The sequence below is a fragment of the Microcaecilia unicolor genome, chromosome 6, assembly GCF_901765095.1.
Source record: "Microcaecilia unicolor chromosome 6, aMicUni1.1, whole genome shotgun sequence".
Lineage (NCBI taxonomy): Eukaryota > Metazoa > Chordata > Amphibia > Gymnophiona > Siphonopidae > Microcaecilia > Microcaecilia unicolor.
The window spans coordinates 1,038,608-1,052,423 of record NC_044036.1 but is presented as its reverse complement, the minus strand read 5'-3'; the positions used below and the strand labels follow the sequence as shown (position 1 = coordinate 1,052,423).

General features: G+C 44.3%; 1 protein-coding gene across 1 annotated transcript in view; it reads right to left on the bottom strand.

Moving 5' to 3' along the window:
• Positions 1-13,677, bottom strand: part of DPH2 (diphthamide biosynthesis 2) — a 32,566-nt gene extending 18,889 nt beyond the window's left edge. Inside the window, exons 1-3 of the mRNA XM_030206583.1 lie at positions 13,439-13,677; positions 10,208-10,380; positions 7,341-7,453 (exon numbers count right to left, since the gene is read on the bottom strand). Of these exons, the coding sequence (XP_030062443.1) occupies positions 7,341-7,453; positions 10,208-10,363 (269 nt within the window). The 5' untranslated portion in view covers positions 10,364-10,380; positions 13,439-13,677. The remainder of the gene's footprint in view (positions 1-7,340; positions 7,454-10,207; positions 10,381-13,438) is intronic.
• Between the last annotated feature and the right edge of the window lie 139 nt (positions 13,678-13,816).

Sequence of the window (13,816 nt, the reverse complement as noted above, 5' to 3'; positions counted from 1 at the left end):
TCAAAGGACGACCTTAAGGCCGCCTCCAATCTTCTGTCTTGGGCGTCCTTTAGGGCCGTGCCACCTTCCACCGGCAACGCCGTTTTCTTAGTCACCGCAGTGATTAAAGAATCCACGGTAGGCCACAGATAGGCCTCACGTTCACTCACAGCCAAAGGATAGAGGCGGGACATAGCCCTAGCCACTTTAAGGCTCGTTTCCGGGACATCCCATTGAGCCGCAATTAAGGTGTGCATGGCATCATGCACGTGGAAGGTTCTAGGCGGGCGCTTCGTCCCCAGCATAATGGCAGAGCCAACAGGGGCTGAGGGAGAGACGTCCTCCGGAGAGGAAATCTTCAAAGTGTCCATGGCCTGTAACAACAGGTTGGGCAAATCCTCTGGGCTAAAAAGCCGCGCTGCAGAGGGGTCATCCGCTCCAGCCGAGCGGGGATCTATCTCCTCCAAGGAATCCGCAAAGGATCGTTGGGAGACCTCAGACACGCTGCCCTCATCTACATCGGAGGAGACAAAAGTCCTCCAAGGCCTGGAAATCAACCCGAGGGCGTTTACCTCTGGGAACCTCAACCTCTTTATCAGAAGAGGGAGCAGGGGCAGCGTTTTGCATGAGGAAAGCCTGATGCAGCAGCAAAACAAACTCGGGGGAGAAACCCCCCAGACTGTGCACTTCCGCAGCCTGGGCAACAGCCCTAGACGCACTCTCAACCGGCGCTCGCAATAGCGGGGGAGAGACATGCTGCGCATCCAAAATGGCGTCCGGCGCGAAACTCCGTGAAGGAGCCGCGCGGGAAGAACGGCGCTTAACTTTAGCCGCTTTTGTGCCGTCGCCCAAATTAAGGGCGTTCATGGCATTAATGTCTCCAACCTCAAGGGCGGCCCCGAAGAAGCCGTCCGAGCCGCGTGGCCGGCCAAGATGGCGGAGGCGAGGAGCGGGGGATGGGCGTTTATGGCGGGAAAAAACCGCCACGCCGGAGGAACGACCGGGACATTCATCGGTCACTAAACTATCACCCATCAAGGGCGAATCAGGTTGTAAAACCCCCGCATCCCCTCTAGAAGCGCTCCAGTGATCCGGGGAGCGACCCTTTGCGCCCTCGCCCTCCGACGCCATAGCCACAAGGAGAAGAATCGGGGAACCCCCTGCCCGCTAAAAAAAAGGTAAAATTACCTGCTTGCCGCTCCGAGCTGTAACGAACTGGTGTCCCAGTGAGTAGCTGCAATGAACGTTTAAAGAAACGTCGAATTAAACGCCTTTAAAGACGTTTAAAAATTTTTTTTTTTTTTTTTTTTTAAACGGAGCCAGCGGGAGGGGGGAGAAAAGGAGGGACCTGGCACCACCAGGTTTGCACTTGCTCAAAAGAGCCCTCAACCCCAGGCCTCAACAAAACCTAAGGATTAGGCTTGGAGGCCTAGCCAGAGCTGCTGCTGTGTGTGACCACCACCTGCTGAGATAGAGAACATACTGAGGAGTTTCCGGCAGCACATGACCACATATAGGGAGGCAAAAGTTTGCTCTCTATCTCCACCTGCTGGTAGATGGACACAACCCACCAGTCTATGGATTGATCAGCTTGATGATATGGAAGCGACTGTTCACGCTATCCAAAAATACTAGGACTAGAGGGCATGAGTTGAAGCTACAGTGTGGTAAATTTAAAACGAATCGGAGAAAATTTTTCTTCACCCAACGTGTAATTAGACTCTGGAATTCGTTGCCGGAGAACGTGGTACGGGCGGTTAGCTTGACGGAGTTTAAAAAGGGGTTAGATAGATTCCTAAAGGACAAGTCCATAGACCGCTATTAAATGGACTTGGAAAAATTCCGCATTTTTAGGTATAACTTGTCTGGAATGTTGTTACGTTTGGGGAGCGTGCCAGGTGCCCTTGACCTGGATTGGCCACTGTCGGTGACAGGATGCTGGGCTAGATGGACCTTTGGTCTTTCCCAGTATGGCACTACTTATGTACTTATCCTCCATGAGGACCAACCCCTGCTGCAGGACTCCAGGTCCCCCTGGAAGTAAATAAAAAAAGAGGACCCCACCTGTAGCCACACAAGATCAGCATACTACAGTTGACAGGGGCAACCCAGGGCTACCACCATCACCTTAGGGTCACTGCCAATGTGGGGCCCTGGAGGGAAAGACACCTCCATGCTTGACCATAAGAAAGTCCATGGACCAGTCCCTGGGAGCAATGCCTAGACCAAAGTTCAACCTCAAGGGCTGCAGGCTGTGGACTGCACACTACGGAAAAAGACCTGTTTCTCAGTTGGAGGCAACAGAAATACTGGGAATATTCCTAGCTGCACCACTGTTATAGTGATGACATTATCGGACAGGGCCGCAGACAGACACAACTGGGACTGGGGCAGAACCGGAACGTCACGTCCCTCGCCCCTCCCGCTGCACAAGCCTGCATGTTTGAAAATATAAGTGGGATCAAATAAAAATGCTACCAAGCAATAAAGAACCAATAACATGGATACAGCAGCTCATTGGTTTGTTTGCTTTGTAGTGGGATGACAGCTGAGCGGGGAAGGCAAAACAGAGACTAAACCTAATTGGCTTCAACCTTTTGATGTCATCTCATCTCCTGTTTTCATCCAACTTCCTTGGTCTGTCCTCTCCTGCTCGTGCTGGGACCCGGATGATTGCATTAACACAATATTGCATTAATGCGATCATCTGGGACCTGGGCAGCAAGCAGGACACACCCGGAAGAAGCAGGAAGGAAGAAGCTTGCCGGCGCTGCGACAGCCCCCCCCCCCCCCCCAGAGGCCAGACCCAGGGAATTCTGTACCTTCCCCCCCCCCCCCTTTGGTGGCCCTGTTATCAGAACAAGTGTCAGCCTCCATCTGCTGATAGAGGAACTTAACCCATCAGTCTGGACTGGTCTAGCAGGATGATAAGGAATGGTAGCTTTACTGAGTGGCAAAAGGGGAAAGGGATGGAATCTGATATACCACCTTTCTGTGGTTACAATCAAAGTGATTTACATATTATATACAGGTATTTATTTTGTACTTGGGACACTGGAGGATTAAAGCGACTTGCCTAGAGTCATAAGGAGCTGCAGTGGGAATTGCACTCAGTTTCCCTGGTTCTCGGGTCACTGCACTAACCATTAGGCAACTCCTCCACTCCTGGCTGGGGCTGTAATATAATCAGAAGAAAAGCCCAATGGTCAATCAGAGATGGGTTTGCATTTCAACTTTGGGAACTAATTAATGCTCTGTTTGCTGTAGGTAGAATTTGTTGAGAGCTGCAACTAGCCTTGCTGAAGCAATAAGGGGGAACTTGAGTGAAGGGTGCACAGCCTGCCCATGCACAGAAAGGCAGGCAGAACATGACTGCAGCAGCGGAAGATCATAAAGTGCTCTTTATTCACCTTGGTTCCTGGACTTTCTCCCACCCACCTGATTGAGAAGTCACGTGACTATGTTGGCTTCATGCTGTTATTGTCCTTGAACTGGTTCCTGGACTTTATCCCACCCACCGCATACAGCAGTCATGTGACTGCGTTGGCTGTAAGCACACTGGATCTAATCCACATTTTAAAAAAAACAAACGACTGCACATCTGTGGTGCTACAGAAAGTAACCTTACAGAGAACATTTTGCAAGGGTCTTCCTGTTATGCAGATACTTTCTCTGTCCCTAGAGAGCTCACAATCTTTGTACCTGGGGCAATGAAGGGTTAAGTGATGCCCCAAGGTCACAAGGACCCAGGTAGCCAGGATCAAAGCCTGCTGCACTAACCATTAGACTACTCCTCCACTCTATTGATAAAGAAGTATGTGAATTTTTACACATTTTCAATGTATGGACACTGGATCACTCAGCAGCAAGTTTTTTCATCATACATGATGAAATATTTCCTTGCCTATATGGTGCATGCCTCTTTTCTAAAGATCAGTATGCAATTACAAAAAAAGCTCTGTAACACTTAAATTTTGACTCCATTTGCTGCACTATTAATGTGACAAGTACAGTGAGAAATATATGTCATCTAAACAATGCTAGTTTGCAAGTGAAACGTTATATCTGAGCACTTATTATTAAAGATGTAGAAGTGCCATAACTTAAAATCAGACTAGATACTGCAACAGTCTCACATCAAACCAATATTGGAGATATTCTCGACTCTGAGCATGGAAAAATATGTTAGTGAAATCATCAGGAAAGTGTTCATTAAATTTAAAACTCTTACAACAAATTAAACCGTTTCTAGATCTCTCTCATTTAAGAACAGTACGGCAAGCAACGATTATGAGCCAAATAGATTATTGCAATATTGTCCTGTTAGGATTACCACACGGTGGAAGAGATGCTTTCTTGGCCATTTCTACAAGCCCGTGGAGTGGTTGAACCATGAGATTTTTCTAGCGTATCAATAGTTGCAACATTATACTCAATCGTTAGACTCTGAAGGGCTGGTGTTAACTTTGGGTACTCATTTGCAGGAGCTGTTTTGATAAGTTTCAAGATGGTGGCCTCTCGGTTTCTTCCCTTCATAAAGTTACTCGTTCCCACCAGGAGTCGAGGGGACCCTCCCAACAAGTGGAGTCACGACTTAGGATTGCCTCCCAGTTCTTTAGACTTTGATAAATTAATTAAGTATATACCAGAGATTTCAGTTAGTGCTGAACTTAGGGAATGTCAGTTCCATACGTTGCATAGGGCCTATTTTACCCAAGAGCAGGTATTCAAAGCTGGGGGAGGGGGGCTGAATACCCCTATCTGTAGGAAATGTAATCAGGAGAATTCTTTTTTTCATGCCTTTTGGGGTTGCTTGTGTGTGAAATTCTTTTGGAGGGCCACTTGGCGTTAAAAAGGCTTTTGAGGCAGTTTCTTCCATTTTCACCAGGTGGGTTCCTTTTGGACAAATATGAAGCTTTATGGATTCCCAATTGCTCTCATACTTTTCTTTCTTTCTTTGGAAGGCGAGTGTTTTGGGCAAAAGAGTTATTTTGGCACTGTGGATCACGGATAGTTCTCCATATTTTTGGGCCTGAAGAAATCGATTGCATGCCTTGATGCTGTTGGAACAGAGGCAAGCAAAGCGTTCTCCTAAACGGAGGAAGTTGTCTCTTGCAGTTTGACATGTTTATATTCAGTCCCTATCTCCTAGAGCTAGAAGTCTGATTCTCAATACATTTTAAAACTTTTTACAGGTATTTCAACACTGTATTTTCTTCTCTTTTTGAAGAGAGGTTCTTGTAGCCCACACCCCACAGTTTAGTATTAGGGCTATTAGGGGGTTTTATTTTTCACTTACGGAAGTTTTGATTCTATCATTGTACCGTTTGTTGTATATTCTTTATTCTGTCATCATTAACAACACCATTTACATAGGTTGGCTTACCTGGCTATACTTTGGGTTAGATGTTTTAGATTCAGGGGAGGGATAGTTCTCTGCAGGTCTCTCCTGGATGCTTCCAAGTGGTGGGTAGCTGCCTTTCCTTTTTTTGGGCATGGGAGGCACAAGAAACCAGGCTCTCCATGTTCCCCACTTTGATTGTTATTGCTTGTATAGGAGACGGTCTTGATCCTTTTTGTTTATTCTGATTGTACAGTTCGGGGGGGGGGGGGGGGGGGGGTTATTTTTGTTGTAAACCATATGTAAAATTGTCATTTGATTCTGACTTTATTATATGTACCTCGTTATTCTGATAATAAAAATGGTTTGAAATAAAATGGATTATCAGATTCAGAACTTAGACAAATACAAATTGCTCAAAATGAAGCAGCTAAATTGATTTTCCGGGGGGGGGGGGGGGGGGGGGGGCACAGCTACTCATCATACCTCCCCGTTGTTGATTAGGTTACACTGGTTGTCGGTAAAGACAAGAAATGAATTCATGCTATTAAATATATGTCTTTAAGATACTGTATTGACTAGCTCCAGAGTACCTCCAAAACTTGATTTGTCTCTATTCAACTAGGCACATCTCAAAGAGGTTAGGTTAAAAATCCCTTCGGTCCTCAACTGTGGGAAATCTACCACCAGATTGAGATCTTTGGTAGGTAGAGGTCTTGACATATGGAATTAATTACCGAGTGAAATTCAGGAAATTACCTTGTATAATGTATTTAGCAGAGCTGTTAAAAATGTATTTATTTGGGCAATCTCATATGTAAATATCAGCATGCCTTGGTTGTATTTTAATGTTCTGTAATCAAATGGGATTTGTCCATTTCCATTTATACTTGTAATAAGCCTTGAGCTGTTTGGTCCGTTAAGCAGAATAGAAAATGTTATTTTCTAACTTCTCTTACTCTGTTACCTATCTATATGTTCCACCTTTGATTATACCCTACACTGTCAATTAAAGTATTCTATTACGTATTGTAATGACATTGCAAGTAGTATATTATACCATACTTTGTATTGTTATTTGAGTTTTACTGCTGTAATTGTCTATTGCTCATGTTTGATTTATTCTTACTGTACACCGCCTTGAGTGAATTCCTTCAAAAAGGTGGTAAATAAATCCTAATAAATAAAATGTCCATATTAGATTAAATCAGTTCAGTTTAGGATATGTTTTAAACTGCTGACACCGACATATTGAGTATACTATACTCATCAACCAATTTATTTACATTCTCAAGTAATTCTTTATACAACTTGGAGTATTAAGATCTTTACAGGATCATAGGTTCGTTGTGCCAAGTCTGTCAAGAGGCAAGAGGGAATTGACCCACTCTAAGGCTTTCTATTGGTTGGCACCTACATTGTGGAATAACCTTTCTAAGGAGATAAGAGCAAAAGGAAATGTTGTTAAAATTTAAGGTAGTTGAAAAAAACTTACTATTTCAGACAAGCATTTGTTGATTATTTAGATGATGGTAAAAAGATATACTACCGGCTGTGCAAAATACAATTTCACATTAAATATAATTTTATATTATGGTATGTTTTGTCCTGTGCGAGTAACATCTGGATTGGCCACTGCTGGAAACAGGATGCTGGGCTTGATGGACCTTTGGTCTTTCCCAGTATGGCAACACCTATGTACTTATCTTTCTTATGTGAATTAATGGAGTTATTTTTAATTATTTATTTGTACTGTATAACTCTAGCAGTATATCAAGTTTTACTAAAACAAATGTGTGAATATCTTAAGCCCAAAAGTAAGTAATGGATCCGAATTGAATAGTCTAGGGAGGGACAGTAGGGCAGGACAAATGAGACATTCACTGAATTAGAAGTGTTTATACCTTCAGAGACCCTGTCCTCTAGTGCACCCTCCAGTTCTCTAACACAGCAATGTGATCCTTAGAAAACTCTCTCCTGCTTGGACACTGCCCTACAGTGTTTGAGATAAAAGCCCCACCTGCCATAGGAGGTGTCGCCAAGAATGTACACTTTGGTACCAGAAGCTTTTTCCAGTTTTGTTGCAACAGTGACTGAATCCACCAGCAGCTCATCAGGGAACTGGAGTGCCACCTACAAGACAAAGTAAGTGGAGTAAAAACACAAGGCAGATGGTCCACTAGACCAATATGGAAAACAAAAGAGAAGCAGATTGCATTTAGGTTCAGAAGAAGGAAGCCTTTGTTACAGGTCTTGTAATATGGATGGCTTCTAACAGGTTAAACAAATAGACAATAATGGCAAATAAAGCTAATACACCAATTGCTCAATGCTGCACTGCCTTCCTTCTCCGACAGATCCACTACAGTTGCCCCATGCTTTCTCATTTTCAGGCACTATCGTCATCTCCACCACATTCATTGGGAGGCGGTACCATATAAACAGAGAAACACACTAAAAAAGAAAAAGCAATCCTATGTGAAGAGTCCGAACGGGAAAAAGCAGGGATGCACAAAAAGACTTCCAATCCAGACAAGGAGTAATTTTTAATAATGATATCAATAGATATGCAAGACAACTCGACGTGGACCCGTGTTTCAGCTCACAGCACCTGCCTGAGGAGTTGAGTATCTATATTACAACATACTAAGGTCACATGAAGAAATCATGTACAGTATGAACTTATAAAAAAAAATACAAATTGTACATAATCCATAAAACAAATGAACATTAAAAAAAAAAAAAAACGTTACACAAACCACACATACCAAAGACTGGAAAGGTAAATCCTGAAGTGAAAACGTTAATCAATAAAAGTTTTCACTTTAGGATTTATCTTTCCAGTCTTTGGTATCCATGGTCAACCTCCCACCTTTTCTTTTTACACTTTTATGTTTTCTCATGGGGTGTTTGAGTTCTCCGCTTAGGCGGATTCTCCTGGACACAGTGTCTCGTTACTAACCTGAATAGATACATTATAGCAAAAATGAATGGTAACAATTGAGGAGGCTGAAGGGCCAACATAAGATAAGCACTAACATAGTAACATAGTAGATGACGGCAGAAAAAAGACCTGCAAGGTCCATCCAGTCTGCCCAACAAGACAACTCACGTGTGCTACTTTTTGTGTATACCCTACTTTGATTTGTACCTGTGCTCTTTAGGGCACAGACCGTATAAGTCTGCCCGGCACTATCCCCGCCTCCCAACCACCAGCTCTGGCACAGACCATATAAGTCTGCCCAGCACTAACCCCGCCTCCCAACCACCGGCTAGCACAGACCGTATAAGTCTGGCCAGCACTATCCCCGCCTCCCACCACCGGCTCTGAATTGAATAGATTTGCCATAAAGATATTGCCATTTGCAAAATAAAATACTCCCAACTTACAAAAAATAAGATTCTTATACAGGAGACATCTGCCTGTCATGTCACACAAACAAAATGCTAGAGGGCAACAAAATGATTGTTATCTGTGAGGAGTAAACAGAACTAGGTAAAAAGTGAAAAACCAATGAATGGCTGTGCCACCAACTACATAATGCCCTGAAACACCTAAAATATTTGTAAAATATAAGCAGATATCAAAATATAATTACATAAGTACATAAGTATTGCCATACTGGGACAGACCAAAGGTCCATGAAGCCCAGCATCCAGTGGCCAATACAGGTCACAAATACCTGGCAAGATCCCCAAAAAAGTACAAAACACTTTATACTGCTTACCCCAGAAATAGTGGATTTTCCCCAACTCCATTTAATAATGGTCTATGGACTTTTCCTTTAGGAAGCCACCCAAACCTTTTTAAAACTCTAAGCTAATTGCCTTTACCACATTCTCTGGCAACAAATTCCACAGTTTAATTACACATTGAGTGAAGAAAATTTCTCAGATTCGTTTTAAATTTACTACATTGTAGCTTCATCGCATGCCTCCTAGTCCTAGTATTTTTGGAAAGCGTAAGCAGATGCTTCACATCTACCCATTCAACTCCACTCATTATTTTATAGACCTCTATCATATCTCCCCTCAGTCACCTTTTCTCAAAACTGAAGAGCCCTAGCCGCTTTAGCTTTTCCTCATATGGAACTCATCCCATCCCCTCTATCATTTTCATTGCCCTTCTCTGCACCTTTTCTAATTCCACTATATCTTTTTTGAGATGCGGCGACCATAATTGAACACAATATTCGAGGTGCGGTCGCACCATGGAGTGATACAAAGGCATTATAACATCCTTATTTTTGTTTTCCATTCCTTTCCTAATAATACCTAAGGAGCTGCCTGTGCCTGAAATGGGAATTGAATTCAGTTCCTCAGTTCCCCAGGACCAAAGTCCACCACCCTAACCACTAGGCCACTCCTCCATTCAGTATTTAGGAATTACCCTGGCTTTAAGACTTTTTCAGGTCACAATTGGCAAAAGTTATTCAAGGTATGTTTTGTTTTACAAACTTTACTTTGTTCACAGATTGTGTGCTTTCTTGGATCCACTGAATTTTAAGTCAGTCCTTGGTTTCCATATCTTGATTACGAAGAACGCTGTACACAGTTTGCATGATTCAACTATTAAACCATTACAATTAGCTCAAAACATGGCAGGACAGATAATAAAATAGTCTAAAAGAGTATTTCATTATCTAGACTAGACTAACAACCACTCTACAGTCACTACGACAGCCACTTAACTGCTACTGGCCACATTTAGACCCACAATGTGTCTTTAGCTGCTTCACAGGTCAGTACCAGGAACTTGGCCAGAAGATGGATCAGTGCCAGGTGCAGTGAGCTCTGATCTCAAAGGTCAACGCCAAACACCAAGACTTTGTCAGCTTTTAGAGTCCAGATCATTAGCTTTGAGGACTCTTTGCTACAATTACACACCTTGCTACACTGATGCTGTGCAACGAATGTAGTTGTTCTCTCAATTTCATAAATCTCATCAAGCTCCTCAGGAACAGTCAGACTGTTGCCCACTGGTGTGGCAATCAGGGGCCGCTGGATTGCGTCTGCACCATCACTGCTGAACTGCATTGCCATGGATACCTCAGCACCACCTATGTTCAAAACACAAAAGGTTTCATTCAGGAAGGGACCCACTTTTCTTCAAGTAAAACTTCAAAAAGATTAAATATATAATTTTTTTTTCTTTGTTACAACACCTTTTTATTTGCCAGGTCCAGCTGTCAATATCCTGCTTTGGCAGAAAACACTTCTGTTTAAAATAGCTAGCAGCCGCATTTCTGAGAGAATGTCAATACAGGATATTACTTTGAGACATACTGCTCTATCTCAATTATATAAAATAAGGGGAGTGGATAGTCTATTGTGTGGGAAATATAAAAAGAGAAATACGTTTTTTCACGCTATCTGGGATTGTCACCAAATTAAACAATTTTGGCGAGCAATAACGGGGTTTTTGGAAAGGCTCCTTCAACAAACCACACAATTTCAGCCATTAGGTATTTGCAAGGACAGGCTTCTCTGGCGAGTTTTAAGGGGAAAGGAGCTAGGTGCTTAGTAACTAAAGCTTGTCTGGTTAGGAAACAATGTATTTTACAGTACTGGACAAAGATGGAATCGCCACCATCTTACTGGAATTGGAGAAACAGGTTGCACGAACCTGTTAATGAAGCTGAAAGAACTACGCTTAATCACTAAACAATCTTGCTTCCTGGCCAAATGGTCCCCATATAAAGTAGGCAAAAGCGGCAAGTCCACAGTAGCAAAGCAATGCATACAGGAACCGGTAGCTGACAGCTTTTCCTTGAAGCACGCACAAGACTTAATACGCATTGAAGTCCCACAATCTTCCCATAGCACAAGCACTCTCAAAAAGAACCAAAGTGGTTGGGGTTTTTTTTTTTTTAAAGATAGAAGCAAGAGAAAAAGAGAAGGGAAGACTGAGATAAAGAGGTAGAAAGTGGCAATGGGGAAGCAGGCAGGGAGCTAGACCACTAGGTTTACACCTGAGGAACAGAATATTCTCAACCCCAAACTCAAGACCGGAGGCCACACAGAAGTCACCACAGCGCACAGGAGCTGCTATCCGCCTGCAGGAGATAGAGAATACTGGCTTGGTTGCTAAGTGCAGGAGCTTATGAGGAACAACTCATTAGGGTTCTGCATCTCCACCTGCTGGTGGATGGTCACAACCCATCTGTCTGGACTGATCCTTGGGCCATAATGGAAATATTGATTTTTCACAGTTTAGTTATTTGGATTTATTAACTGCTTTTATGAAGAGATTCACCAAAGGCAGTTTTCAGTAGATACAGTTTAACATCAAACTTACAATTTAACAGCATAACAGTAAAATGTACAAGTATAAACATAAATGTCCAAAATAATATAAAGTAAAATGAGTTTTACTACTACAGCATACCAAAGTGGTCACTATCACTATAATTCCTGTAGTGTACAAATCTAATATCTCAAATTAGTAAGACCCTCAGAGGTAAGCTTCCTTAGGAGACAATGCTCTTATATAGGAAGTGGATGGTACACCCAATTCTTCATCGGTCCATTGATATTTTAGTCCATTTTCTCAAATATCATATTTTATATTTTTGATTTGTATAAATATATTTTTTCTTTTTTCCTTCTTTAATACACTTATCTTTTCAACTTAGTCACTTATATCCATCAATCATGACTGAGAGACTAAGATGATTACTTATCTTTATCAATGTCCCCCTCTGTGTTGTTCTAAAGACTGGGACTCAGAGTGCTGACCTGTGTTTCGTGATAGACTCTATCAGTGAGAGTGAGTGGTGCATGAGTGACAGTGAGAGGTGAGTGGTGACAGCCTGAATGCAGGGCTTCAGTGTTTCCCTGCCACAGAGTGAGCTTCAGAATGTTTAAAGAGAGTATAAATGTATAAAGAGAGGCTTGCTGACCTGAACATGTACACCCTGGAGGAAAGGAGGAACAGGGGTGATATGATACAGACGTTCAAATATTTGAAAGGTATTAATCCACAAACAAATCTTTTCCGGAGATGGGAAGGCGGTAGAACGAGAGGACATGACATGAGATTGAAGGGGGGCAGACTCAAAAAAGATGTCAGGAAGTATTTTTTCACAGAGAGGGTGGTGGATGCTTGGAATGCCCTCCCGCAGGAGGTGGTGGAGAGGAAAACGGTAACGGAATTCAAACATGCGTGGGATAAACATAAAGGAATCCTGTTCGGAAGGAAGGGATCCTCAGGAGCTTAGCCAAAATTGGGTGGGGGGAAGAGGGGTTGGTGGTTGGGAGGCGAGGATAGCGGAGGGCAGACATATATGGGGTCTGTGCCAGAGCTGGTGATGGGAGGCGGGACTGGTGGTTGGGAGGCGGGTAATACTGCTGGGCAGACTTATATGGTCTGTGCCCTGAAAAGGACAGGTACAAATTCAAGGTAAGGTATACACATATGAGTTTGTCTTGGGCAGACTGGATGGACCATGCAGGTCTTTTTCTGCCGTCATCTACTATGTTTGAGGTGAGAATTATTTATATAGAAGAAAAGTAACAGAGGAGGGAAAGGCTCAAATATTATGGAGAACTCTTGTTTAAAGAAAGATAAGTTTTTAAAGGCAACCACAGGTGATGAGGACTAACGTTGTCCCGTGTCATTCTTTAACCCCACCCCCACACACACGCACACCCCCACACGCACCCCCCACACACACACGCACACCCCCCCACACCCCCACACACACCCCCCCCCCACACACACACCCCCACACACACGCACACACACCCCACACACACACACACACCCCCCACACACACACCCCCACACACACACACCCCACCACACACGCACACACACCCCACACACACACACACACCCCCCACACACACACCCCCCCCACACACACACCCCCCCCACACATACACGCACCCCCCACACACACACACACACGCGCACCCCCCCCACACGCACCCCCCACCCCCCCACACAACCCCCAACCCTCCCCACACACACACCCCAACCCTCCCCACACACACGCACCCCCCACACACACGCACACCCCCCCCACCCCACACACACACACGCACACCCCCCCCACACACACACACACACACGCGCGCGCGCGAGAGAGAGACAACCGGTCATCCTACACATACGTTTGTAGACTCTCCACTAATGACGCCTGAAATCCGCCGTGTAGAAGCCGGAAACGACCAGCAGTGACTTAGTGCAGACGGAAACTGCCGACTCCCTGTCTCCACTGACCGCCATCGCCTCACTCGCTACAAAAGAAAACTATTCCCGCTTCTCCACCTCGCGCGCCCTCACCGACCGTCAACAACACCGCACGCGCCGGAAAGGGGTCAACGTCCGCGAGCCTAGCGCCAACCAATAGCGACACTCGCCCGGCCGCTCACAGGCTCGCTGGTTGCGTCACGCAAGCCACTGGGTTTAATAAGACAGGAGTCGAAGTGACGTCAACACGTTGGAGCCCATTGGCTTGATCTTTGTTTCCACTCCCCCTCTAAGCCGTC